The sequence below is a fragment of the Budorcas taxicolor genome, chromosome 21 (assembly GCF_023091745.1).
Source record: "Budorcas taxicolor isolate Tak-1 chromosome 21, Takin1.1, whole genome shotgun sequence".
NCBI lineage: Eukaryota > Metazoa > Chordata > Mammalia > Artiodactyla > Bovidae > Budorcas > Budorcas taxicolor.
The window spans coordinates 31,032,553-31,058,102 of NC_068930.1; the positions used below are offsets into that span (position 1 = coordinate 31,032,553).

Sequence of the window (25,550 nt, forward strand, 5' to 3'; positions counted from 1 at the left end):
AGAGGTTCAACTTCAATCATTTACATGTGGCTATCCAGCTGTACCAGGCCATGTGTTAAAAATATTCATAAGAATATTTTCCTAGACCTCATAGGCCATTGTAATAGTCTAATCTAAAAGAAATACTATGAACTAGAATGTAAGCAGCAAGAATGGGGAAATTTGAGAAGGTGGAATTATAAGGACTTGGTGGCTGTGGTCATGGAGGGACCACAGGAGAAGGAGGACTTTTGGAGGACTCCTCAGTTTATGGTTTCCACCCTTCCTCTCCATATCAGGATGCATGTGGCCTCAGCATCCCACATGACGACGTGACCACCCCAGAACCAATCTGCTGGAGATAGTTATTTATCTTTATGACTTAAAGTTCAAGTCTACTGCTGGGTGATCAACCCAACCACAGGAGACAAGCCTTGACCAGGAGGGAAGTGAATTCTATTTTGTGGCTTCTTTAGACTAGAACAGCTATAGCATCTCAGTTCAAAAAGAAAATGGGAAGGCTTGTATTTAAGGGGAGTACAGTCACCAAACTCCAGAAGCATCAAGCTGTGTCAGCAATGTTGGGGGTCTGTATGCAAAATGAACCCTTCTTAGAGAGTAATAGAGCCTTCTAACTTTGGGGGAGGAGTTTAGATTCCAGAATAATGTTGCTTATAGTACAAAATGCTGCAGAATTCTGCATTTCCATTCTAGGTTTATTATGTTGCTTATAGTACAAAATGCTGCAGAATTCTGCATTTTCGTTCTAGGTTTAGTCCTTGGCTACATGTGGATTGTGGTTTTTTGTTTTTTGTTTTTTTTTCCCCCATTTCTTGAGGTTGGCTGTTCAGTCCTAGCAAGTTACATGACTGGTTCTTACTTGAAGAGGGCTCCCTGGTGAGTCTACCCCTCTTCCCACTCAGGCACCAAGGGGACAGATACCTGTAGAGATTACCACCCAGGTAATGATGGGGCATGCCACCCACAGAACTGTGGCTCTGGGTCGCAGCCTCTGATGAGAACAAGGAGCAACGTGTCTGGAAATGACTTTGCCAGCCTATGACCTCAGTGACAAACCCTCGGCCTCAAGAGCAGCCCCACCTTGGGAGCAAAAACAGAAGAGTTTTGTTCTGTGGGCTGACAGGGGAGCTGTACTATGCAAGCATTCACAGGGGCTCCTACAGAGATTCCTTTGATGAGACACCACTCCACCCAGGACATCCTTGCTGGAGACTAGCCAGGCTGCCCCCAAGAACCAAGGGAAGATATTTTCTCCTCGTGAGTGACCTTCTGCAATGTGATCACTTCAGAGAGGACAATAGCCATTTGAGTCTTTAAACATAATCATCCGTTATATTAAATAGTATAGAGCTGAAAGTGATTATAGAAGCTGTTAAGTTCACCCCTTCAGCCTACAAAAGAGGACACTGAGATCAAACAATTAACTGACCAGCCTAGGGTCATAAGAGGCTTAATGCTGCTCATCTCATGACCCTTTTTTCTGCTCTAGGCCCACTGAGATTTTCTGGTGAGGGAAACATTATGCTCAGGGTTTTATGAATTAAAAAGAGTGAATATATACCTTGAGATGGTCCCAGAGTCTGGGTGAACACTGGATGCTTGTCAATGTCCAGGAAATAGAAGATCCATAGAACTTGTGCCCTCTTACGTGCATGCTAAGTCGCTTTAGTCATGTCCAGCTCTATGCGACTCCATGGACTGTAGCCTGCCAGGCTACTCTGTCCATGAGATTCTCCAGGCAAGAATACTGGAGTGGGCTATCATGCTTTCCTCCCCATTGAACTTGTGCATTGCCTCTATTTTGGAGCTTGTAGGGGCCATATAGATGTTTTGTTTGTTAAGATTCAGCACTGAATATTCATTGGAAGGACTGATACTGAAGTTGAAGCTCCAGTACTCTGGCCATCTGATGCAGAGTTGACTTATTGGAAAAGACCCTGATGCTGGGAAAGATTGAAGGCAGGAGGAGAAGAGGGTGACAGAGGATGAGATGGTTGGATGGCATCACTGGCTCAATGGACATGAACTGGAGCAAACTCCAGGAGATAGTGAAGGACACCGAAGCCTGGTGTGCTGCAGTACATGGAGTCGCAAAGAGTCGGACATGACCTTAGAAACTGAACAAGACAAGATATTTTGATGTGGACCATTGTTTTAAGTTTTACTTGTATTTGTTTTATGTAATTGAATTACAATGTTGTGTTAATTATTGCTATTCAGCAAAATGACTCAGTTATATATAGATAGATAGATAGATAGATAGACACACATTCTTTTTCATAATCTTTTCCATTAAAGTTTATCACAGGATATTGAATATAGTGCCCTGTGCTATATATAGTAGGATCTTTTTGTCTATCCATCCTATATATACTAGTTTGCATCTGCTAATCTCAAACTCCCAACCCAACCCTCTCCTGTGCCTACAGCCCACCCCCTTGGCAACCACCAGTCTGTTCTTTATGTCCCTGATTCTGTTTCTGTTTCATAGCTGGGTTCATTTGTGTCACATTAGAAGCTGGGTGTGGACCATTTTTACAGTGTTCATTAAATTTGTTACCACACTGTTTGTGTTTTACTTTTTTGTTATTTGGCCATGAGGCATGTGGGATCTGAGCTCCCCCACCAGGAATCAAACCTGCATCCACTGCGCTGGAAGGTGAAGTCTTAACCACTGGACCACCAGGGAAGTCCCACTATGTAGCTTCTTACATACACATCTGATAGAAAATTGCTATGTGGATCTCATCTTCTGTTTATGGTAGTACATTTCCGTTCTTCCCTGTAGCAGTCATCCAGAGAGCAGATTCATAGCAGAGGGTGTCAAAGTGAAGCACCTCAGTCTTCATGACTGTCCAAGAGCTTGACAGCAGCCTGGTTAGAGGCAACTTATCAAAGCCTCTAGGTGTTCAGTTGATGGCTTCGTGGCAGAGGCCGCATGTCTCATGTCTGAGACAGCTTTGGCCATAGGACGTGGAGTTGTGAAGGAGAAGGACTGGCCTGGAAAGCCTTGGCCCACAGAAGAGACTCCATGGCTGATCTGTGCACAGTGAGACTACTGCTCCTGAAGCCAGGACAGTTGATCTGACTGGCTCTATTTCTTTAAAGGTCCAAAGTCTTGTAAGATTCCCTCTTCTGGTTGGGCTGCCCCAGTGGCACTAGTGGTAAAGAACCTGCCAGATAAGGCAGGAGACGCAAGAAACATGGGTTCATTCCCTGGGTCAGGAAGATCCCCTGATGGAGGGCATGGCAACCCACTCTAGTATTTTGCCTGGAGAATCCCACGGACAAAGGAGCCTGGTGGGTTACAGTCCATGGGGTTACAGAGAGTTGGACACAACTGAAGCAACTTAGTACACACTTCTGGATGTGACATCGGCCATTTGCAGATAATCTGGACCAAAAAAAAAAAAAAAGCTCCATTTCTATGATTTTTCTGCTATCAATTGGCTTTTTATGTCAAGCAGTTTCTAAATCATGTTTTGAACATAGGGCTCTGTCAAGAGGATTAAAATAAAGAAATTTAACAATAAATATACTTTTTGGAAAACTTATATATTTATTTGGCTGCACCAGGTCTTAGTTGCCACATGCCGGATGTTTAGTTGTGGCATGAGAACTCTTAGTTGAGGCATGTGGGATCTAGTTCCCTGATCAGGGATTGAACCCAGGACCCCTGCACTGGAAGTGCAGAGTCTACCATCTGAGCCACTGAGGAAGACCAATAATCTCTGTAAATACATATAAGTCCCCTCTCATATAATCTCTCTCCTTTAACACATTTCCTGGGCTACCCTTGTTAGAGAAGATAATTTTGTTCAGGTTAATATAGTGCCATCTACTGCTGAAAAAAGGAAAATGAATGTCTAGGAAGATAAGTTCTCAGGTTTTGAACATTGATGTGTACAAGTAAAAAGGAATTGATATGTGGAATTTCTTGCAGGATCTCCTTGTGTCAGAACAAGACAGAGTTTTAATAAGAAAAAAAGGTTGTGAGTAGACTTCTGCCTCCAGATGGTTACTGACTACACTTTATTAACTCTCCCACCTCTTAGAAATTTCTATCAAAAAAAAAAAAAAAAAAGTACCAATAGGGAGAAATGCATGTCAGAACAGGAAGCCATGGAAAGGGGCCAACCATATTCTGGAAGCCATGAGAACTTTCTGCATGACACAGTGCAGGTGAGATTGGATTGAGGGAAGGGCTCATTAGCCTGCCGTTGACCACACAGGTAGGACAGGCCTGGGGAATGAGTGTGACAGAGGCCAGCTGAACTGCCTCCTCCAGTGCCAGGGGCTGGAGGGGAAGATGGGTTATGTGGGGCACAGGGAGAAGCAGCAGTAGGTTCTCCTTCCTCTCTGGGAAGTGCACCAGGTGCTGAAAGCCGGCAGGCACTTGGCACATGAAATGAAGCAACACCGCCAAGCCTGGCTTTGAACAAGATAGATCTGTCAGAAAAGGGTGGCAGATACACTTAGCAAACCTCTACACTAGAACATTAAATCCCAGGTAGCATTTGAGCCAGCTGGAGTTTCTAGATAGACTAACCAATACTCCCAAATCCTATACTCAGCAAATCACTGAAGTGTGATGACCACAGAAAGACATTCTCAGACATGCAAATATTCAGAGAGCTTTCCATCTGCACAGTTTTTCAGGGAACAGACACACACTCTCTGTCTTTCTCTCCTAAAGATTATGGTCGTGACTAATAAAGCCAGCATAACTCAAGAATTAAGTCACAATCATTGTGGCTAATAAAGTTATGCAATAGGAAAACAATATAAAAATAGTTCTGGGAAGAGAAGTAAAATAATTAATACCATTATGCTCATCATCAACCTCTAGTCTTCTGTTCCCCTGTCCGCTGTTTCTAAAATACCAGGGTGAGGAGAGGGGAGTGAGTGTAAGTTGTTTCAAGTTCTCATCTTATCTGAGAAAAGATCATTTATTTTCTCTTTTATCACTGGCCTGATAGAGAGATGAGTTCAAGCGTGTGGTTTAGTAAGTACTGCTTCTAGATTCAGTACAGAGTTTCCAAATTATTAGTATAAAAAAGAAGCAGATAAAATTTGATCAATATGACAAAGTAGAAAAACAATAACAGAATAATAACGAAATTTAACTTAAGAATATTGATTTTTCAAATCCTAAATGAAATCTTCACAGGCAGAAATCAGCAGTATAAGAAAAATGTGATACACTCAAGAATGTGAGGATGGTTCAATATCAAGAAAGCTCTTTATATAACATTAATTTAGTGACTGTTTCTAAGTGCCTTTGATGAGCCAGAACAATGGAACTTACTTGGTCATCTTCCCTAAATCATACCTCCCGGCCTCTCATTCATGTCACCCTTTAGTTCTTTTCTTCACAGCACGTGTTATTCTGTTATTATCTTTCAACTTTTTGTTTGTTTGCCGTTGTTCTTTCATCACGAAAATGCCTTTTCTCCAAAATCGGTGTCCTCCTTTGTCTTGTTCAGAGCTATAGTCCTACTGCCTAACAGAGAACCTGACGTGTAATAGCTGACATAACCATGCAACACTTATTTATTTCTGGCTGTGTCTAGAAGTGACTTAGCAGCAGCAGCAGCAGCAGTCTTAGTTTCAGCTTGGAGGAGCTTTCATTGAGGCACACAGACTTCTCTCTCGGTGTGATGCCTGACTCCAGAGTCCCCGGACTCAGTAGTTGCAGCACATGGGCTTAGTTGCCTTGCAGCATGTGGGATCTTAGTTCCCCGACTAGGGATCAAACCTGCATGCCCTGAACTGAAAGGTAGATTCTCAGCCACTGGACCACCAGGAATGTCTCCATCATTCAACATTTATTGCATTAGTTCAAAATTTATGCAATTGCTATTCATTATTATAATTTTTATTCTTCATAATATAAAGATACTCATTTCATATTCTTTACTAAATGAATTATATCTATGAGTTAGTAGATGACAAAATGAATTACTATATCAATGAGTTAATGGATGGTAGTAATTCTAAATTCCTGCCTTCACAGAGCCTGTAATACAGAGGAAGAAACAGACCATCTGACAAGTGTTTCCACGGTCAGTGTTGAGATCTCAATTTTTTTTCTATTCTAACTTTCTGAATAAAAACTGGAAATTGTTTTGCAGGAAACTTCTACAACTTCCTCTCGAGAAAAGTCCGGAAAACTGGACCCACAAAGTAATAACTTCCTGTTTCCCAAAGTCTGTCATCAAAGAACACGCAGCAACTCAACCAGTAAGTGTCACTGAACCATCCTCAGGAGCAGGGCTTAGATTTTGTAGAATGCAGTAAGTCTCCTACATTTAAGTTGTGAACTTTCAAAGATGCAAACATGTATTCGCAAGTCCAGTCCTGGAAGTTAGTTCACGTGTCGGGCATACATTGCCATGTGCGTGCATCCTCTACAAATGGTTGTGCTTGTGTGTTCTTTAGTGTACAGGACTGTATAGAGGACAGTAATATCTTTATTTCAAGCCCAGGATGTCTGGAAGCAAGTGTAAAAGCAGCGGTGATGTAGCTGGCCTACTGTACTTTTCAAGGCACTGCACTATATGATTTAATGTGTTTTCTTTATTTTTGGTGTTTGTTTTTTATGTACGTATTATTTGTGTGAAAAGTGTTATAAGCCTATTACAGTACATTACTATTAATATATAGTCAATTGTGTTAGTTGGGTACCTAGGCCAACTTTGTTGGACTTATGAACAAATTGGACTTATGAATGCACTCTCAGAACAGAACTCGTTTGTATGTAGTCAGCTTACTGCATTGGGAATACCAGTGATGTGGGAGATTTGGGGGAGGGTGGGTCTCTGTTCGTCCAGCCGGACTGCCCCGAGATGGTGTCCGCAGCTTCTCTGGAGCAGCCTTCATTGCATGTGCGTGCCCTGGCCAGCTGGAGCACCTCTGCTCTTGTCGATAGAGCTCTCTGTGGGTTGGTCAACTCCTCTTCTAGGTGGATCTCAAGGGCCAAGTTGGGAAGAGCCAGCACAGGATAGAAGACAAGGGCTTTACTCCTGCTCTGTCAGCTGACACGCTCCTTGGTCTTAAGAAGTCCGTGGTCTCTCCCAGAGTTTCTGTCACTTCACCTGCTGCAGAATGGGAGTTGGGACCGAAAGACATCATGATTCTTGGTTGTTGCAAATAGGATAACACTAATTCAAAAGTCAGGAAAATGTGAAGAATGCAGAAAAACATGAAGAAGTTAAAACCATGCCAGATCTGAATATTAGAGACCATCTGCATCTCCTACTTGGCAGGCAGATTCTTTACCACTGAGCCACCAGTGGTAAAGCTTCCAGCTTCCAGCTTATGCCAGCTCCGGACTACCTCACTGGGCTTTGTTGTTTTCTTAAGCCCCATCTACTGTTTGTAAATAGCCCCTTCATTCAATTTCTCAAAATCCTACCTCAATGTGCTTTTTCCTTCTGTCAAAACCTCACTGGTCCATGTGCCTATAAACTCAGTGGAAAGAATACTTTTCTGCACAGGTGCAGTTCAACACCCCTTCATTATATACTTCTCTTCTTTGGAGTGCTCCTGTCCTTCTATTCAGATGATCATCATTTTGTCAGTTATTTCTAAAAAGTGTCTTGGTTAAATTAATATTTGGCTGCCGTATTTGCTGAACATACTTTTTTCAGTTTATTCTTTCTCTTTTAATTTTTTAACATGAAGATGTTCTCATCTGATCTAATCAAATCATCAAATTTTTCCTGTCTAATCCTAAAAGTTTCTTCCACATGTAGAGAGCTATTACTTCTCATGTACACTTATCTAATTATTACACTATGACACCTTTAAATTGCCTCCAATTTATCAAGATTTGCAAGGTAATTATAGATATATGCTTACACATGTTTCTTGGATCATATTTGATTACAGATTTAGGAGAGAACCACAGAAGTTATATAATATGAAGATTATTTTGTGTAGAACCATATTGATTAAATTATTTATACATAGTATTTTATTCTAGTTTTTAATGATTTGCCTTCCCCCTAAATTTACTCTCTTTGTGCTTTATTTTTGATGTTTGATACGAAACAAGAATCTAGATAAAAATTTTTTTTTCCTAAGTGGCTGGTTCTAGCATCAGTCATTGGTAGTCTTTGCCCATCCTTTTATTTCATTCTTTTTTCTTACTTTGTTTATCTCTTGCAAATGATATGCACTTAGATCTTGAAAGCAAATCTGACAGTCTAAGTAAAGCTTAAGCCATTGACTTTGGTATTATAATTAATATTTGCTTTTACTTATATTCTTTTTAGGGCTTCCCAGGTGGTGCTAGTGGTAAAGAATCTGCCTGCCAATGCAAGAGACATAAGAGTTCAGTCCCTGGGTTGGGAAGATCCTCTGGAGGAGGGCATGACAACTCACTCCAGTGTTCTTGCCTGGGAAATCCCACGGACAGAGGAGCCCGGCAGACTGTGGTCCATGGGGTTTCGAAGAGTCTATTTTTACGGTCACTTATCATTTGTTTTCTGTGTTTAGTTTTTGCAGTGATTTGGAAGGTTTATTTAGTTTTTTATCACCACTTCTTCACTGATTAAGTTTAATTAATTAGGTTTAATCAATTATTAATAATAATACTTGAAACTGTATTTTTCCAAATTGTCAGCCTTATGGGAGATGGGGTTATTTATCTCTAGACCCATTCCCATTTATTTCCCCATTTCATAATTCCATGTAAATTTAAATAAAACCTCATGTTATTATTGGTGTTCAGTCGTTCAGTCATGTCTGACTCTTTGCAACTCCCTGGACTGCAGTGCACCAGGCTTCTCTGTCCTTCACTATCTCCTGGAGTTTGCTCAAACTTTTGTCCATTGAGTTGGTGATGCCATCCAACGATTTCATCCTCTGTTACCCTCTTCTCCTCCTGCCTTCAATCTTTCCCAGCGTCAGGGTCTTTTCCAACGAGTCAGTTCTTCACAGCAAGTGGCCAAAGTTTTGGAGCTTCAACATCAGCCCTTCTAATGAATATTCAGTATTGATTCCCTTTAGGATTGACTGGTTTGATCTCCTTCTGTCCAAGGAATTCTCAAGAGTGTTCTCCAGCACCTCAATTTGAAAGCATATAACCATCAAAATACATAGTTTCCCTGTCAAAAACTGTTTTGGCTTTTGCATTTGGATTTTATAACCCCATTTTCAGTGAACTTGGTGCTACATGCTACCTGGTTTCAACTCCCTCCCACCCCAGCCAAGGTGATAATTTTGATGTATTTCCTTGATGTTGGAACATATCCAGTAATTTTCAGAAGGGGCAGGAGAGGGCTCAGACCACCAGTTAGTGCTTTGGAGAGACTGTTCTGTCCTGACTCCAGGCCTGTGTCCTTGCTGATCCAAACTCACAGTGGAAATAGGAACCTCAGAAAGCCTGAGTTGACTTTTTAATTTTTTTCTGCCTAGCTCAGTGAAGACAGAAGCTGAGCTGGCATGGCCTATCTTGCTCCCATGGTGCTGGCCTGTGGCTCTAGGTGCTTCTGTCCTATAGGCTGATCCAAGTTGGCCAAGTGTTTGCTTGTCCATATTCCCTGAACCCAAGCCATGCACTGTTGCCCTTCTTCATACAGTAGTCCCCTTGCCCTGCTGAGGGCAGGAGAACAGGAGACTGGGATCCATTTCCTCATGATAAAGTAAGGATTGGACTTTTGAGTTTCCCAAAGGACCACTGAAGGGCTGGACATACCTCCAGGGGAGCCTGATAAACACACAGACTCCCCCAGACCCCATTTGTGCAGGCATGGATTCAGCAGGTCTGGGTGGGGCATTGAAATTTGAGCCACTTATGATAAAACATTCAATAAACATGTTGCCGGGGCTTCCTTGGTAGCTCACTGGTTAACAATCCACCTGCCAATGCAGGAGATGTGGGTTCGATCCCTGGTCTGGGAAGATCCCCCATACCTGGGAGCGATTAAGCCTATGCACCACAGCTGCTGAGCCTCTGCTCTAGAGCCCGGGAGCCGCAGCTACTGAGCCCATGCAGCCTACAGCCTGTGCTCCGCAGCAAGAGAAGCTGGTGCAATGAAAAGCCCATGCCCCATGACCAGAGGGTAGCCACTGCTTGCTGCAACTAGAGAAAAGCCTGCACAGCCACAAAGACCCAGCACGGCCATAAATAAATAAATAAACACAATTATGTATTTTTTAAAAAACATGATGCCCAGGCAGATTTAGGATCATCTATAGCTCCACTTCCCAACTCAGCCCCATGATTCTTTGTCCCCTCTTTCTGGAGCGTGATTTTCTGAACCTCTTGGTTTCCTCTCTCTCCTGGCCACTCTGGGGGCAGTTGGTCCCTGTGAGTTGGGGAGAACCACCTCCTAGTGTGGAGAGATGCTGGGAGCAGCTGCCCTCACAGGGGAATGTTTCCCCAGCCACTCGGATTGCCAGTGAACCATGACACCTCCTTTCTCCCCCAGGCCTTCATCTCTTTCCTCCTCCTCCCTTAGAGATCTCACATCTCCATGAAAGTCCACTGTGTCCCATTTTCTCAGCCCAGTCTGGGTAGTGGCTTCCTTTCTCCAGCCTATAAAGCAACTTAAGTCTTTCCTACCCCAAGAATAACTGCCAACCAAAGCTCTGTGCCAACCTGCCTTCTTCCCTCTGAACCACCACCAATCTCACATCTTTCTCTTGGGGAATTTCCCACCAAAGCCACTTGTGTGGAGGACACTGGGAAAGCCCCGCCCTTCTCTGGGAGCCTGACGTCCAATACGGTGGCCAGTGTCCAAATCCTTCTCACTTGTAATGCGGCTTATCCAAATGGAGATGCTCAGAAGGGTAAAAGATGTGCCTATTTAAACGACTAGGCATAAAACTAAAGAAAAGATGCAAAATACCTCATTAATAACTTTGCATATTATTTATATGTTGAAATGACAGAGTTTAGGTATACTGAACTAAATAAAATATATTATTAGGGTCTTCCCTGGAAATGTACTGGTTAAGACTCTGCAGTTCCACTGCAGGAGACACGAGTTTGATCCCTGGTCAGGGAACTAGCATCCCTCAAGCTGTGAAGCATGACCAAAAAAAAAAATTATTAACATTAAACTCTTTCTTTTACTTTTAAAAATGTGGCTACTAGAACATTTCAGATTACATATATGACTTGCATTGTATTTCAGTTGGGAAGCACTGGTCTCAGACAGCGAGGAGCCATGGCAGATAATCTCTGAAGATTTTTCCAGCTGGAAGCAGTGGGTAGATTTCCTAGTTGGGTAAAAGGAAGTCTGAGTTTCCCCCTAAAGGAAGAGAAGATGATTGCCCTGCATATTCTTAGATCCCCAAGGACTCACGAGTTGACTCTTTGCCTGCCTGTGTTAGGGGTGTGTGGCCTTCCCTGGTCCCGCAGTGGTAAAGAATCTGCCTGCCAATGCAGGAGACCCTGGTTTGATCCCTGGGTTGGGAAGATCCCCTGGAGGAGGGCATGGCAACCCACTGCACTATTCTTGTCTGGAGAATCCCATGGACAGAGGAGCCTGGTGGACTACAGTCCATGGGGTCGCAAAGAGTCAGACATGACTGAGCACGTGCTCGCATTAGGGGTGTTTATGTGCCTGCGTGCAAGTGTGTGTGTAAGAGGCAGATCACCCAGGCTTCTGCCCCATCTCTCCTCTGGCCCTGCCTCTATGGGGCATCATTTCTGCTTTCCTCCTCTCTCTTGAAATTCCCTTCTCCTCACCCCCGGCAGCCGGGACTGGAGCTGACAGATCATTGTGGTTTCCTGAGGACGCAGCATCCTACTTGACACGTAGGAGAGCCGCATCAACCCTCACTAAGTTGAGCTGAGTTGAAATGGAAGCGACAGTCCCACCCTCACCCCGTGGAGCACACAGCATGGACGAAGGTAGCCAGAATACCGCCTACTTCTTCCTCTGCCCTCCCCTATCATGCACCCGGCGCTGGGCGCTCCATGCTTCAAGTTCACTCTGGCCCCCGGCTTGTGAGGGCTGGCCATGGGCGAGGAAGACGTTCTATCTTGAGCTTTGCTCTCTGAGAGCACAAATGATTTCTCCCTTTCTTTCCTCTCCTGGGTTAGGTGTCAATCCCTATTGCACAGGAGAGACGGATTTTCCAACAACCAAGAAGTCAGTGGCTTCGGCGGACAGGCAGCCTTATTCCCTCTGCAGCGGCAGGAAGTCTCTCTCTCAACAACTGGACTTTCCTGCAGCAAAGGCTGTGGTAAGAACGAAGGGCAGGGAGGCCCAAGAAGAGGGAGCGAGGGGAAGACTGCTTGAAGAGCCTTCCTGGTGGTTTGATGTCCACAGGGTTACAGTGGTGAGGAGCTGGCTTAAGGGCAAAGAACCACATGAGGAATGGTCACCTGTGACCACTGCCCGCAGCTGCTTCCATGTTGTTAGGATCTCATGGGCAGAGAACACTCCACCTGTGCAGACCCTGAAGTTGGGCTTTACATGGATCCCTTTATTTCATCTGTGACCTAAGATGTTGTCGAGGGAAGTGGGGGCAAGTTAAGGAAGGAAGGGAGTTCATATTTTTAAAAACAATTCTTTATAAGAGTTCTATTTATTTATTCAACTTCACTGCAAGCATGTGGGATCTTAGTTCCCTGACCAGGGATCAAACCTGCATCCCTGGCATCAGAAGGCAGATTCTTAACCACCAGATTACCAGGGAAGTCCCATATCTTGGGGTTCCTGACCCTCTGCCCACCACCCTGTGCCTGGCCCAGATGAGGGTCTCAGTAAATGTGTCTTGGATCCTGCTGAGGACATTCTTGGCCATTGACCTCCCAGCCTCTGCTGGGGACTCTGAGTATAGGACTCACTGTCTGTGGTCTGTGATGTGTGATTTATGCCTCGGGACTCACTCCTGTAACAAATCTTAGTGAGCATCTGGCTGCTGGTTGAAAGGGAGCCTGGGCTCAGCAAAGATGTCTCCTGGGGCCACCAAAACAGACCCGCACTCTGGACTCCCAACCGTCCGCCCTGCATTTACCACACTGCAGCCACCATGCGCCAGACACTCAGAAGAGCAGGCCTCAAGGTTTCCTCCTCCGTGGGCTTTCTCCCCCTTCCTGGGGGAGTGAGCTGACATCCTTGGACTCATCCTCTCTCCACCTCACCCTTTTTCCAGGGCTTGTCAAGACCGACACGGTCGCTCAGCACAGCTCAGCTCGTGCAGCCCTCAGGGGGCCTCCAGGCGTCTGTCATCTCCAACATCGTGCTGATGAAAGGCCAGGCAAAGGTGAGCAAGGACCATGGCCAGGGGAGGCTCCTGGATGGACACGTGTTCCCAAGGAGCTGTCATGTCACAGTGGGGATGGGGAGAAGGGCTGGAGATCCAGGCTTGGAAAAGGAGTGTCAGATGCTCTCATGTGAGCAGGCTCCGGGAGGGGCAGGCAGGCGAGCTCTTCACAGAGCAGGTCATAGGAAGACGAATGTTCCCCAGTTTGTCCCTGGTTTGCTGTTTTTGAAAATAGCTTTACCCGATGATTCAGTTCAAATCATCGTCAGGGTCAGTTCAGGTGCTGTAACAAAAATACCATGGACTGGGCAGCTTAAACAGCATGTGTTTATTTCTCATGGCTCTGGAGGCTGTGAGTCCAAGTTGAAGGTGCTGGCGGTTGCCATGCATGTTGAGGACTTCTTCCCTGGTTTTACAGTGGCTAAGATGGTAAAGAAGCTGCCTGCAATGCAAGAGACCCAGGTTTGATCCCTGGGTCGGGAAGATCCCCTAGAGGAGGGCATGGCAACCCACTCCCATATTCTTGCCTGGAGAATCCCATGGACAGAGGAGCCTGGCGGGCTACAGTCCTTGGGTCGCCGAGTCGGACACGACTGAGCGACTGAGCACATACATAGTTGAGGTACAATATTATACGTTTCAGGTATACAGCATAGTGACTCACGACTTTTAAAGATTATACTCTGTTCGCAGTTACTGTCAAATATTGGCTCTGTTCCCTGTGCTGTGCAACGTCCCCTTGTAGCCGACTTGTTTCATACACAGTGGTCGTGCTTCTTCGTCTCCTCCCCCTGTCTTGCCCCTGCCCCCTTCATGAGGGCTCCACCTTTATGGCCTAGTCACCTCTGAAAGTTTCCCCCTGATGTATTGATTTGATGGGGGAACACACCTTCAGTCCATGTGTCTCCCCGAATTCAGACATGCAGACTGATTTTGCCTCACAGTCGAGAAATACTGAAAGACAGGGAGGAAAGCAGTGGAGGTGGTGGGACAGCCCCAGGGCTCATGGGCACGCCCCGCAGAGCATGCTGCCCCAAGCTGACAGGGGCACTGAAGAACTTCTGGGGTGGACACAGCCGCTGCTGCAGAGTTCTCAGGCCAGTCCAAGTGACCAGCATGCTTAATGGAAGGGTAGGTTTCTACCCACCTCGTGATTTTGGCATGTGGTGTGAGGGAAAAGCTATTCACCAAAATGGTCTTCCTAGAGGAAGGCTCCACACATCTGAAGTCCTCCTCTCCACCCCCCATCACTTCTATCTCCTGGGAGCTCAGCAGAGACAAACCAGGAGATAACAGTGGGAAGAGCTAAGATGACTGTCCCTCTGGTCATAAGGGAGTCACTCTCTCCAGTGCCCAGTTTTCTCCAAACAGCTCCTCTTCCTGACTCGTAAATCACAACGCTGTTACCTTCTTGCGTTTTTTGTTGTTCAGTTGCCCAGTCGCGTCCGACTCCTTGTGGCCCCATGGACTGCAGCATACCAGGCTTCCCTGTCCTCTATCATCTCTTGCACTTGGGCAGATGCATTTTAATCCTGTCGACTTGGAGACTGTTTTTGAGGTTGTCTTTTGCAGTGCTCAAAAGAAGGCAAGGACTTCCCTGGTGTCCAGCAGTTAAGAGTCTGTGCTTTCAATGCAAGGAGCGAGGGTTCAATCCCTGGTTGGGGAACTAAGATCCTATGTGTACATGGCACGACCTAAAAAATAAAAGTTGTATACATATAAAAGAGAAGGCAGAATGGAAAAGGGCACCAACTCTCTAGCAAAGATGATTAAAAATGGTGTCAGTGTGCGTAGATTGTACAGTTGGCGAGTAGACTTCATGGGCGTATGCATCACTGGGCAGACTGAATAGGCCTTCATGGGAAGCAGGAAGGTATTCGGCATAGGAAGCCTGGAGTGCAGATCAGGAGTGGTGGCTTCAGAAATAGGGCAGGCCTCCCACTGTCTCCCTGATACAACCTCCACACCCAAGACCTCATCATTAACAGGCATGAGTAAGAGTGAGGCCAGAACTGAGTTGAAGAGGAAGAAGCAGAGCTTGAAGGATCCACCAGCGCTTGAGGTAGAAGAAGTGAAGTAGCTCAGTCGTGTCTGACTCTTTGCGACCCCGTGGACTATAGCCTACCATGGGACGCCTCCCTCCATGGGATTCTCCAGGCAAGAATTCTGTAGTGGGTTGCCATTTCCTTCTCCAGGGGATCTTCCCAACCCAGGGATCGAAGCTGGATCTCCCACATTGCAGGCAGATGCTTTAACCTAAAGTCAAACCACAAAACCAGCTGCCAAAACCCAGGCATGGCACCAGGGGATCTGCAGGGATCCTTCCATTAATTGTCACAAAACCCTGTTATTTTCTGCTAATAGATGAAGAGGGCTTACCTGGTGGTTCAGCAGTCAAGAATCCGCCTGCCAATGCAGGGGACCTGAGTTTGATCCCTGGGTCGGAAAGATCCCCTGGAGAAGGAAATGGCAATCCACTCCAGTATTCTTGCTGGAGAATCCCATGGACAGAGGAGCCTGGCGGGCTACAGTCCATGGGGTCGGAAAGAGTCAAACACGACCAAGGCCTGAATAACAACGCAGACAAGGAGCTGAGAATCTGGGACTCACAGGACTTGCCAAGATCACTTGGTTAGTGAGCAACTGAACTATGACAGTGACTGAAGACCTTCTGACCCCAGGCTCTTGTTCTTGCCCGCTGCACCATCCTGCCTCACTAGGGCAGGTGAAAGTTTGGGTCGAGAGCAATTATTTCAGCCAGGAAGAAGCTGGGAGCCGAAACAGGAGCCCATCCCCCCTTTCTCATTTTCCTACCACTGTGCTTCTCCTGGACACCACTGGTCTCCCTGTCCTGCAGCACCCACCACCTTCACCAGAATCACACCAGCACTGTGTCCACAGTGCTTTCCTGTCTGGCCCCTGCTCACCGGGTTCTCTTAGGATCTGAAGGTGGCTCTCAGGCCTGCCACCTCTGTGATGCTGGGTGATGTATGAACTTCTCCGAGGAACCTAGGAGAAACTGCCCAGCCGCAGTGATGCTGATACCCAGCAGCCATCACTTGGGGGGATCTTCCTGGGAGCCACGCTGTTGACCACACCCTGGTATGCTTGTGAGCTGCATCCAGAGTCCCAGCCTCCAGCCAGCATTCATACCTTCACTCTACAACCTACGTTTCCTGAGCATCTGCCTCCGGAGGCCAGACCCTGACAAATAAGATGCACCCACTGCCTCCTTGAGCTCACAGTCTCAAGAGGAGCTCCCTGAGACCCAGGCTAAGCCTCCCTGGGCAGTTGTTGTTGTTGTTTAGTCCTGTCTGACTCTTTGCGACCACATGGACTACAGCCCACCAGGCATCTCTGTTCATGGGATTTCCCAGGCAAGTCTACTGCAGTGGGTTGCCATTTCCTTTCTCAGGGGATCTTCCCCATCCAGGGATCGAATGTGGATTTCCTGCATTGGCAGGTGGGTTCCTGTATCACTGAGCCACCAGGAAACCCCAGTGAATGGCATAGAGCACTCCTCAGTCTGACCTTCTCCTCTTCTTTCCCAGGGCCTGGGCTTCAGCATTGTTGGAGGCAAGGACAGCATTTATGGCCCCATTGGAATTTACGTTAAAACCATCTTTGCAGGGGGAGCAGCAGCAGCTGACGGAAGGCTACAAGAAGGTAGATTTCCCAGGCTTTACTAGGTGACATTTGAGGAATCAAAAGAGAATCCCCAGGCTTCCAATAGACACTGTTTGTGTGAGCCATTTTAAAGTCTTTATTGAATTTATTACAAAATTGCTTCTGTTTTATGTTTTGGTTTCTTGGCTGCGAAGCATGTGGGATCTTAATTCCCTGACTAGGAATCGAACCCAGACCCCCTGCATTGGAAGGCAAAGTCTTAACCACTGGACCACTAGGGAAGCCTGGGTAGAAGCTCTTGGGAACGTAACATGTGTCTCAAGCCTTCAGAATCCAGCTTGCTTGGATTCTGCAGAGAATCTGCAGGCAGTGGGATACATGGTCGTGATGGCTCTGTCATGCCAGGCCCGTTGGCTGGGTGTGTTTGCACACTCAGTCCCAGTCCTGTCACTGGCCTGGGACAGAGGACCGAGGCATCTGCTCTGCCCCTTGTATTCCTATTGCTGCCTTTGCTTTTCAAGGCTCCTCTCAGTTGCTGGCACCCCCCTCCCACTGACATCCTGTTTCTTTTCTGTTGTCTGCCCACCCCAGCCATCAACCATGGGGAGCCAGACCCAGTGCTCTAAGGAGTTGGGCGAATGTTCTCTGTGAGCCTGCCCTGTTCTGGACTCTAGGAATGCAGAGGATTATCAGACGGGGTCCTTCTACTGAGGAGCTAATGGTCCACCCCACTGCCTTCCTTCCTCTTCTGCCCACCCTGTGCTATCAACTGCCTCCCTTCAGCTGTTTCATCTCTTCTGGGGAGGGAAGCCCCTGAAAGGAAGGGGTTGAAGAGCCTGAGATGCTTCCCGAGTGCCCCTCTCTGTCTCCTTGTCTTGGAGGGGAGGGTTTTCTCCCCACCCAGTCCCACCCAACAGCCACCCGCCTGTTATTGGACAAGAGGCTTGACCCCATGCTCTAACTGGAAGGTAGAATTTGGGGGCAGATGGTCAGGGAGCAGACTGAAAACCCCGCAGGCCTGGCACCGGGCCACAAATGGACCTTTAAAGACAAGAGACTTCACAACCTTCCTTCTCTTCCCTATCAGGCCAGTTTCTGTATACTTTGCTGCGAGCCTTACCACCTTTAATAATCCAACTTGTTCAGGGTAGGGTCGACCAACCAGAGCCTTGCAGGCCACGTCTGGGCCACTGCCTATGTTTATAAGGCTCACGGATGAAGAACAGTTTTCCTATTTCTTCAATGGCTGAAAAAAAGTCAAAAGAGGTTTTGATGCTTTTGTGACAAATTAAATTCAAATTTCAGTCTCCATAGAAAAGCTTTACTGGGACACAGCCATGCTCATTCTTTGACCTCTGGTCTACAGCTGCTCTTGGGCAGCATTGAGTAGTTTCTACAGACAGCTTGTGCTTGCAAAGTTTAAAACATTTTCTGTCTGGCTCTTTATAGAAAAATTTTGCCAACTGTAACATTATACAGGGTTTTGCATATGGATTTTATTATATAGACAGTGGGGAGTGTTGGAAGCTTTTTCTAATTTGGGAGAGACTGGCCAGGACAAGGGTTTTTTTATTTGCTTTTTTAAAGATGATTCAGGAAGCTGAGTGTAAGACAAAGTGGACTGGCCAGACACCAGAAACAATAAAACCAGTTTAGAGGCTATTTTAAGAGCCAGGCTCCCAGCTCTGCAGGGTCTTCCCTGAGGCTGTAAACTTGGGAAGAGAAAGATGCTGAAGGGTGAAGCAGTGGCTTCTGTGGCGGTGGCAGATGAGGCCAGAGAACGCCTGAAGTTGTCTGATCTTAGTAAACTAGAGAACAATGATGAGTTACATAGACTAGGAGGCGGAGGACTGGATGAATCACAAGCTGGAATCAAGATTGCCCAGAAAAATATCAACAACCTCAGATATGCAGATGATACAATTCTAATGCCAGAAAGCGAAGAGGAACTAAAGAGCCTCTTGATGAGGGTGAAAGAAGAGAGTGAGAAAACTGGCTTAAAACTCAACATTCAAAAAATGAAGATTGTGGCATCCAGTGCCATCACTTCATGCAAATGGATGGGGAAAAAGTGGAAACAATGACAGATTTTATTTTCTTGGGCTCCAAAGTCACTGCAGACAATGACTGCAGCCACAAAATTAAAAGATGCTTGCTCCTTAAAAGAAAAGTTATGACAAACATAGACAGCATATTAAAAAGCAGAGACATCATTTTACTGACAATGGTCCATCTAGTCAAAGCAATGGTTTTTCCAGTAGTCATGTATGGATATGAGAGTTGTACCATAAAGAAGGCTGAGTGCCAAAGAATTGATGCTTTCAAACTGTGGTGCTGAAGAAGACTCTTGAGAGTCCCTTGGACTGCAAGGAGATCAAACCAATCAATCCTAAAGGAAATCAACCCTGAATATTCATTGGAAAGACTGATTCTGAAGCTGAAGCTACAATACTTTGGCCACCTGATGCAAACAGCCGACTCATTAGAAAAGACCCTGATGCTGGGAAAGATTGAGGGCAGGAGGATCGGGGGCAATGGGGATGAAATGGTTGGGTAGCATCACCAACTCAATGGGTATGAGTTTAAGCAAACTCCAGGAGAAGGACAGGGAAGCCTGGCATGCTGCGGGCCATGGGGTTGCAAAGAGTTGAACACGACTTAGTGACTGCACAACAACCACAACAAGAAGGTGAAGGAAGAGGACCAAATGAAGATACTCAGGTTTAAACAGCAGAGTGGAGTCAGGTCTGCAGGTGACCACTAGGTGGCGCAGTCCAACAGGCGAATGAAAATTTGGGTCCCAGTTCAAGAAGGGACTTAAGCTTGTTGAATTGTTTTTAGGGTCATGTGGAAAATAGCTGAAGTCATAGAGCAGATAAAGGAGGCAGGGAAGAGAGGAGAGTGAAGAGGGCTGAGGCACAGCTTTAGGGGAATAACTGAATCCAAGGCCTGCAGAGGAGTCCATGAGAGAAAAAGAGGAAAGTGGATCAGGATCTTGAGACTCTGATTTATATCTGCTGAACGTTTCTATGTTTGAATAAAAGGTGAAGGAGGAACTGAAGTGGCCAGGAGAAACCAGCTTCATGGATTTTCTTTCCAGGTATTTGTGTCCCTTAGTTCATAGCAATCGTAAGAGTTCGGTGAAAAAGACGCTCAGCTAGTTTGCAGTCCTTGATTCTAGCCTCAGTTAATTGACTGAATCCCCTTTTGTAACGTCTTTCAAAAGTGAAGCTTAAGAATAGGGCCTCGAGGGGCTTCCCTGGTGGCTCAGCAGTAAAGAATCTGTCTGCCAATGCAGGAGACACAGGTTCGATCCCTGGTCAGGGAAGACCCCACATACTATCCTGTGTGACACAACTGTGGAAGCCCTCTCACCCCAGAGCTCACGCTCTGCAACAACCAGAGAAACCACCACAATGAGACACCCGGGCACCACAGCAGAGAGTAGCCCCCGACAACTAGACAAAAGCCATGTAGCAACAAGGACCCAGCACAGGCAGAAATAAAGAAATAAAAAAATAAATGAATGAATGATTTTTTTAAAGAAAAGGATTCACAGGGGATATATCTGTTGTGTCGACTGAAGAAAAGAAGATGTACAATGTGAGAGTTGGAGTTAAGTTTCATCTGGGGCAAAATGAGGACTGCAGCCCAGGAGACAGCACTTCACATAGTTCTGAGACACTGCTCCAAAGAGGCATGGGGGAAGGTCAGTATATAAGATTTTGGTGAAGGCGGTGTTCAGTGCAATCAAGCACTTATTTTACAAGCGGTTTTCTGCTAGTCACAAGGAGCTAATGTCACCATGAAAGGACTTAGTGCTTTTCTAGATATGAGGAAATGTGAGAATTGGGGTCATAAAATCAGTTCCCGAAAATATCTATCTATAAAGATCTGTTCCACCAGTTTCCCTGTAGCTCAAAGTGCCTCACTCTCTACACTGGACTCCCTTCAGGGCGTGTCAAAGGTCAACAGCTGCAGCGCACAGGGTTCAATTTCCTCAGAGGCAGATGGCAGATGCCCTCAGCAGGTGCCACTTTGTAGTTGACAGGTGCAACAAAACTACTGTGTCCAGATCAAGGCTAGTAATGTTTCATCTGTATTCCCCTTGCAAAAAAATGATTGTGTAAGATTTACATGGCAAAACCGAGGCTAATCCCCTTCCACCAAAAATGGCCAAATAAGGAATAAAGACTCAGGGGGTTCCAGAGTTGGGCTCCGTGGCTCCCTTGGGATAGACCTAATAATTTGCAGACAAGTTCAGGATTTTGTGTAATGAAGAATGGGTAGTGAAGTATGAAGTATGTCCTTTATAAGTCCTTCCTTCAGCATGCACTTAGTTATATTGTGATTATTTTTTTAATTTGTCAGTTTTAATTCCTCAACTTGGCATGTCCTAAGGAAGAGGACTGAGCCTTTTGTTTTTCTCCTCTAGTTTTAGCAACTGAACATATTAAGCTGATTTGAATATTCTCCGCACCCCTTTTATTGTCACAGATACGTTGGATAAAATAGCACATTCAAACTCTGGAGAAAGAAATGGAAACTCGCAGCTTCTCAGACACAAAGAAACCACTTAATCTTAAGTATGACATTCCCAGGAGTTGATGATGTGATAGTGAAACTGACTGGTGTCATTTCCAGGGCTCCAAAGAGCTCTGGTACCATTGTTCTTTATGTCTCAGCACAGAAAGAATTCAGTGACAAAGTAGCAGATAAGAAGTGGTTCATTAGAATAGGACACTTGTGAGTTCTATAGGTGGGCAGATGAGAAATGCCACACCCTGAGAACTTACTGGGCTACAGTTTTATAATAATAAGGAAATGTGAGGAGAAGACCTTCTTTCTTGCTTGAGTAGACGTCATGCATCCATCATCAGCTCCTCTTCCAGGTTGGGCAGGCAGGTCAAGTTAGGTCCACAAACGACTCTTTTTCATGTGTGCAGAGAGCGTGGCCTAGGGATCATTAACTTGCTGAGCTCACTGGGCAGGATGTGGGGCTCACGCCACTGTTTTACTGTTTGGGGGCATGTCTCCTGCTTCTGCTGCATGGTTTTGCTGCTAAGCAAGCCTGCTTGGTTCTGTGGTTAAGCAAACCTGCTTTCCTGAGTAATCATTAGCTGACAGGGTCTCCCAAATTTCTTCTACTCACAGTCCCCTAGTGGAATTAACTATTTAATCACCTACTTTATCTCTTCACTCTGTCCCTGTCAGTAGCACAGGAAGCTGCTTATGGGGCATAAGGCCCAGGGACTGGGGTTTGATGCCCACATAGGGACAGGGGATGTGGTCATGGGCCCTGGGAACCTCTGAGAACCTGCAAAAAGCCTTCATGCTCATGGACCAGAAAGCCAAGGGAAGCAAGGCGGAAACATAACTTTGTCCTCGGCTCTTGGGTGGAGGAAGGACATCTCCCTCAAGAAAACAAAGAGTCAGTCTGTGTCTGGGTGAGTCTGCAGCTTTCCCATCAAAACGTGGATCTCAGGACTTCCACACTGCAGAGCTAATGTTACAACTAGTCCTAAACCAGCCCTGAGACCCCTGGGTGCCTACTGGAAAAAAAGGGAAAAAATAAAAGTTAGCAGTCTGAGGGCTATGGGAGTTCCACTAGAAAACAAGCTCCCCTTGAAAATGAGTTGGAAATAAAGACTATAACTTTTCAGCCATAAAAAGAATAAAATCCTGCCACTTAGGACAACATGGATGGACCTTGAAGACATTATGCTGTGTGAGATAAGTCAGACAGAGAAAGACAGTACGTGATCTTACTTACATGTGGACTAAAAACAAAACAAAAAAAAACCTGAACTCACAGATTCAGAGAATAAATGGGTGGTTGCTGGAGGTGGGCGAAATTGGTGAAGGTGATCAAAAGCCATAAACTTCCAGTTATAAAATGAATCAATCATGGTGACTTTAGTTAATAATATTATATTGTACATTTGAAAGTTGCTAATCACTGCAGATGGTGATTGCAGCCATGAAATTAAAAGACGCTTACTCCTTGGAAGGAAAGTTATGACCAACCTAGATAGCATATTCAAAAGCAGAGACATTACTTTGCCAACAAAGGTCCATCTAGTCAAGGCTATGGTTTTTCCTGTGGTCATGTATGGATGTGAGAGTTGGACTGTGAAGAAGGCTGAGTGCTGAAGAATTGATGCTTTTGAACTGTGGTGTTGGAGAAGACTCTTGAGAGTCCCTTGGACTGCAAGGAGATCCAACCAGTCCATTCCGAAGGAGATCAGCCCTGGGATTTCTTTGGAAGGAATGATGCTGAAGCTGAAACTCCAGTACTTTGGCCACCTCATGTGAAGAGTTGACTCATTGGAAAAGACTCTGATGCTGGGAGGGATTGTGGGCAGGAGGAGAAGGGGACGACAGAGGATGAGATGGCTGGATGGCATCACTGACTCGACAGACATGATTTTGGGTGAACTCTGGGAGTTGGTGATGTACAGGGAGGCCTGGCAGGCTGTGATTCATGGGGTCGCAAAGAGTGGACACGACTGAGCGACTGAACTGAACTGAACTGAATGGAAGAGAGTAGAGCTTAAAAAAAAATTTTATTGAAGCATAGATGATTTACAGTGTTGTGCTAACTTCTATTGTATAGCACAGCAACTCAGTGATACACATTTATATTCTCTTTCATATTCTTCTCCATTATGGTTTATCACAGGATACTGAGTATAGTTCCCTGTGCTGTACAGTAGGACCTTCCTGTCTATCCATCCTGTATATACTAGTTTGCACCTGCCAATCCCAAACTCCCATTCCTTCCCTCTTCCAGCCCTCCACTGCTTTGACAACCACACCCCTCTTTAGATAGTAGATCTTGAAAGTTTTCTCATCAACAACAACAACAAAATCAACTTGTAACCAGGTGTGGTGACTAATATTAACTAGATTATGAGTTTGAGAAAACTCCTGGAGGTGGTGAAGGACAGGAAAGCCTGGCGTGCTGCAGTCCATTGGATCAAAAAGAATCAGACATGACTTAGCGACTGAACAACAATATTGTGGTGATTATTTCTCAGTGTATAATATGCTGAAAAAAAAATAAAAGAAGTAACTGAAAAACAATAAGGAAAGAATAGAACACAATGAAAAGATAAATGTGAAAAAATAACAAATTTTAAAAAGTAAAGTCATTGAAATTTAAAAACAAACAAACCTCAGTGGACGGGTTAGACAGCAGATAATTGCAACTGTCAGGTGAATATATGAGCTGGAAATTATCCAGGGAGGCCACACAGAGCAATGGAGGGAAAAAAAGATGAGCACTAGAGAAACATGGAGAATAGGTTGAGAAGGTCCAGAATATCTAATGAGAATTCTAGAAAGAAAGAGCATCGTAAAAGCAGGGGAATTATAGGTAATGAGAGCATGGTTAAGAATATTCTAGAATTATTTCAAAGCCCGAAACTTCAATATGAGGAAGCACCCCAATACATCCTAGTTAAAATTCAGGCTATTGAAGACGAAAGAAAACGTCTTTATATTTAAAACAACCAAAGAGAAAAAAGATGGATTGTCTATAATGGAACCATTATTAAGTGACTGCAGATTCAGCAAGAGCAATCAGGCCAGAAAGTCATGTAAAAAATACAGAGGCAGAGGACTTTCCTGGTGGTCCAGTGGTTAAGACTGTGCTTCCACTGCAGAGGACACAGGTTCAGTCCCTGGTTGGGGAACTAAAATCCCACATGCCTTGCAGTGTGGTCAAACAAAACAAAACAAAAAAACAGAGACAGTGCTTTCTGTTGGTGTATTGAATAGATTGAATGAATGGGAGAAAGTGGTTTCCTATGCACATAAAAATGGATTTCTGGATACAGAAGAAATTTTTCTCTTAGGTGTGTTAGTGTTGCGGAGACAGGACTTGGAGTGAAAGCCCAGAGTCCTAATTCTTGTTACCATATGAACTTCAGACTTCTCTGAGCTCGCTTTCCTCTTCTGTAAGACAGGATCTTCATGGCATGCTGGAAACATCACATCCAACCCACATTTACTGAATACTAGGGAGGCCTCACCCAGAACTGGCCCTGGCGGTACAGCATCTGCTGTTACAAAGCCCCATCTTCAGGGAGGGTCTCTCTCGGGCTATCAGTGACCACTGGGGTGATGAGAGCTCTGAGAGTGGGAGGTGCCAGATGCCCCAAGAGCACAAAATCAGAAGAGATTGAGAGGTTAAGAGGCAGTAGCTGAGACTTCCCTGGTGGTCCAGTGGTTGAGAATCCACCTTCTAACGCAGGGGACACGGGTTCGATCCCTGATCGGGGAACTAAGATCCCACATGCCACAGGGCAGCTAAGCCCACCCATGGCAACTGAAGGAAGCTTGTGGACCACAACAAAGACCCAGTGCAAAAAAAATAAAGAGATGGTAGCTAGAAAAGGTAGGAGACACACATTGTTGTTGAGAAGATCCATGGAAACAAGCACGGAGCTTCACAGATGACAGTGGAAAGGCGGGTGTACGATGTTTCAGCAAGTGGTCCAGGGGAGAGGGTGGCATGGGGGGCTGAGGCGGGAGGGGAAGAGGTGAAGCCAGGAGGTGGACAGGGAGCTGACCGGGCCAGGCCTTGGCTAAGGACCCTGGATCCCACCCTGGACTGTAAGAGGGGCCAGAGAAGGCCCAGCCCCGCTGCCCTGCCCGCCTCTCAGTGGGAGAGACCTGGGTGAGTAATG

At 45.6% G+C, this 25,550-nt stretch overlaps 1 protein-coding gene across 1 annotated transcript in view; it reads left to right on the forward strand.

Annotated features, from left to right (window-relative positions):
• The window catches only part of IL16 (interleukin 16), a 126,793-nt gene that overhangs the window by 62,784 nt on the left and 38,459 nt on the right, over window positions 1-25,550 (forward strand). The window contains exons 3-6 of the mRNA XM_052659447.1: window positions 6,135-6,243; window positions 12,062-12,204; window positions 13,120-13,230; window positions 16,782-16,896. Coding sequence (XP_052515407.1) covers window positions 6,135-6,243; window positions 12,062-12,204; window positions 13,120-13,230; window positions 16,782-16,896 — 478 coding nt within the window. The remainder of the gene's footprint in view (window positions 1-6,134; window positions 6,244-12,061; window positions 12,205-13,119; window positions 13,231-16,781; window positions 16,897-25,550) is intronic.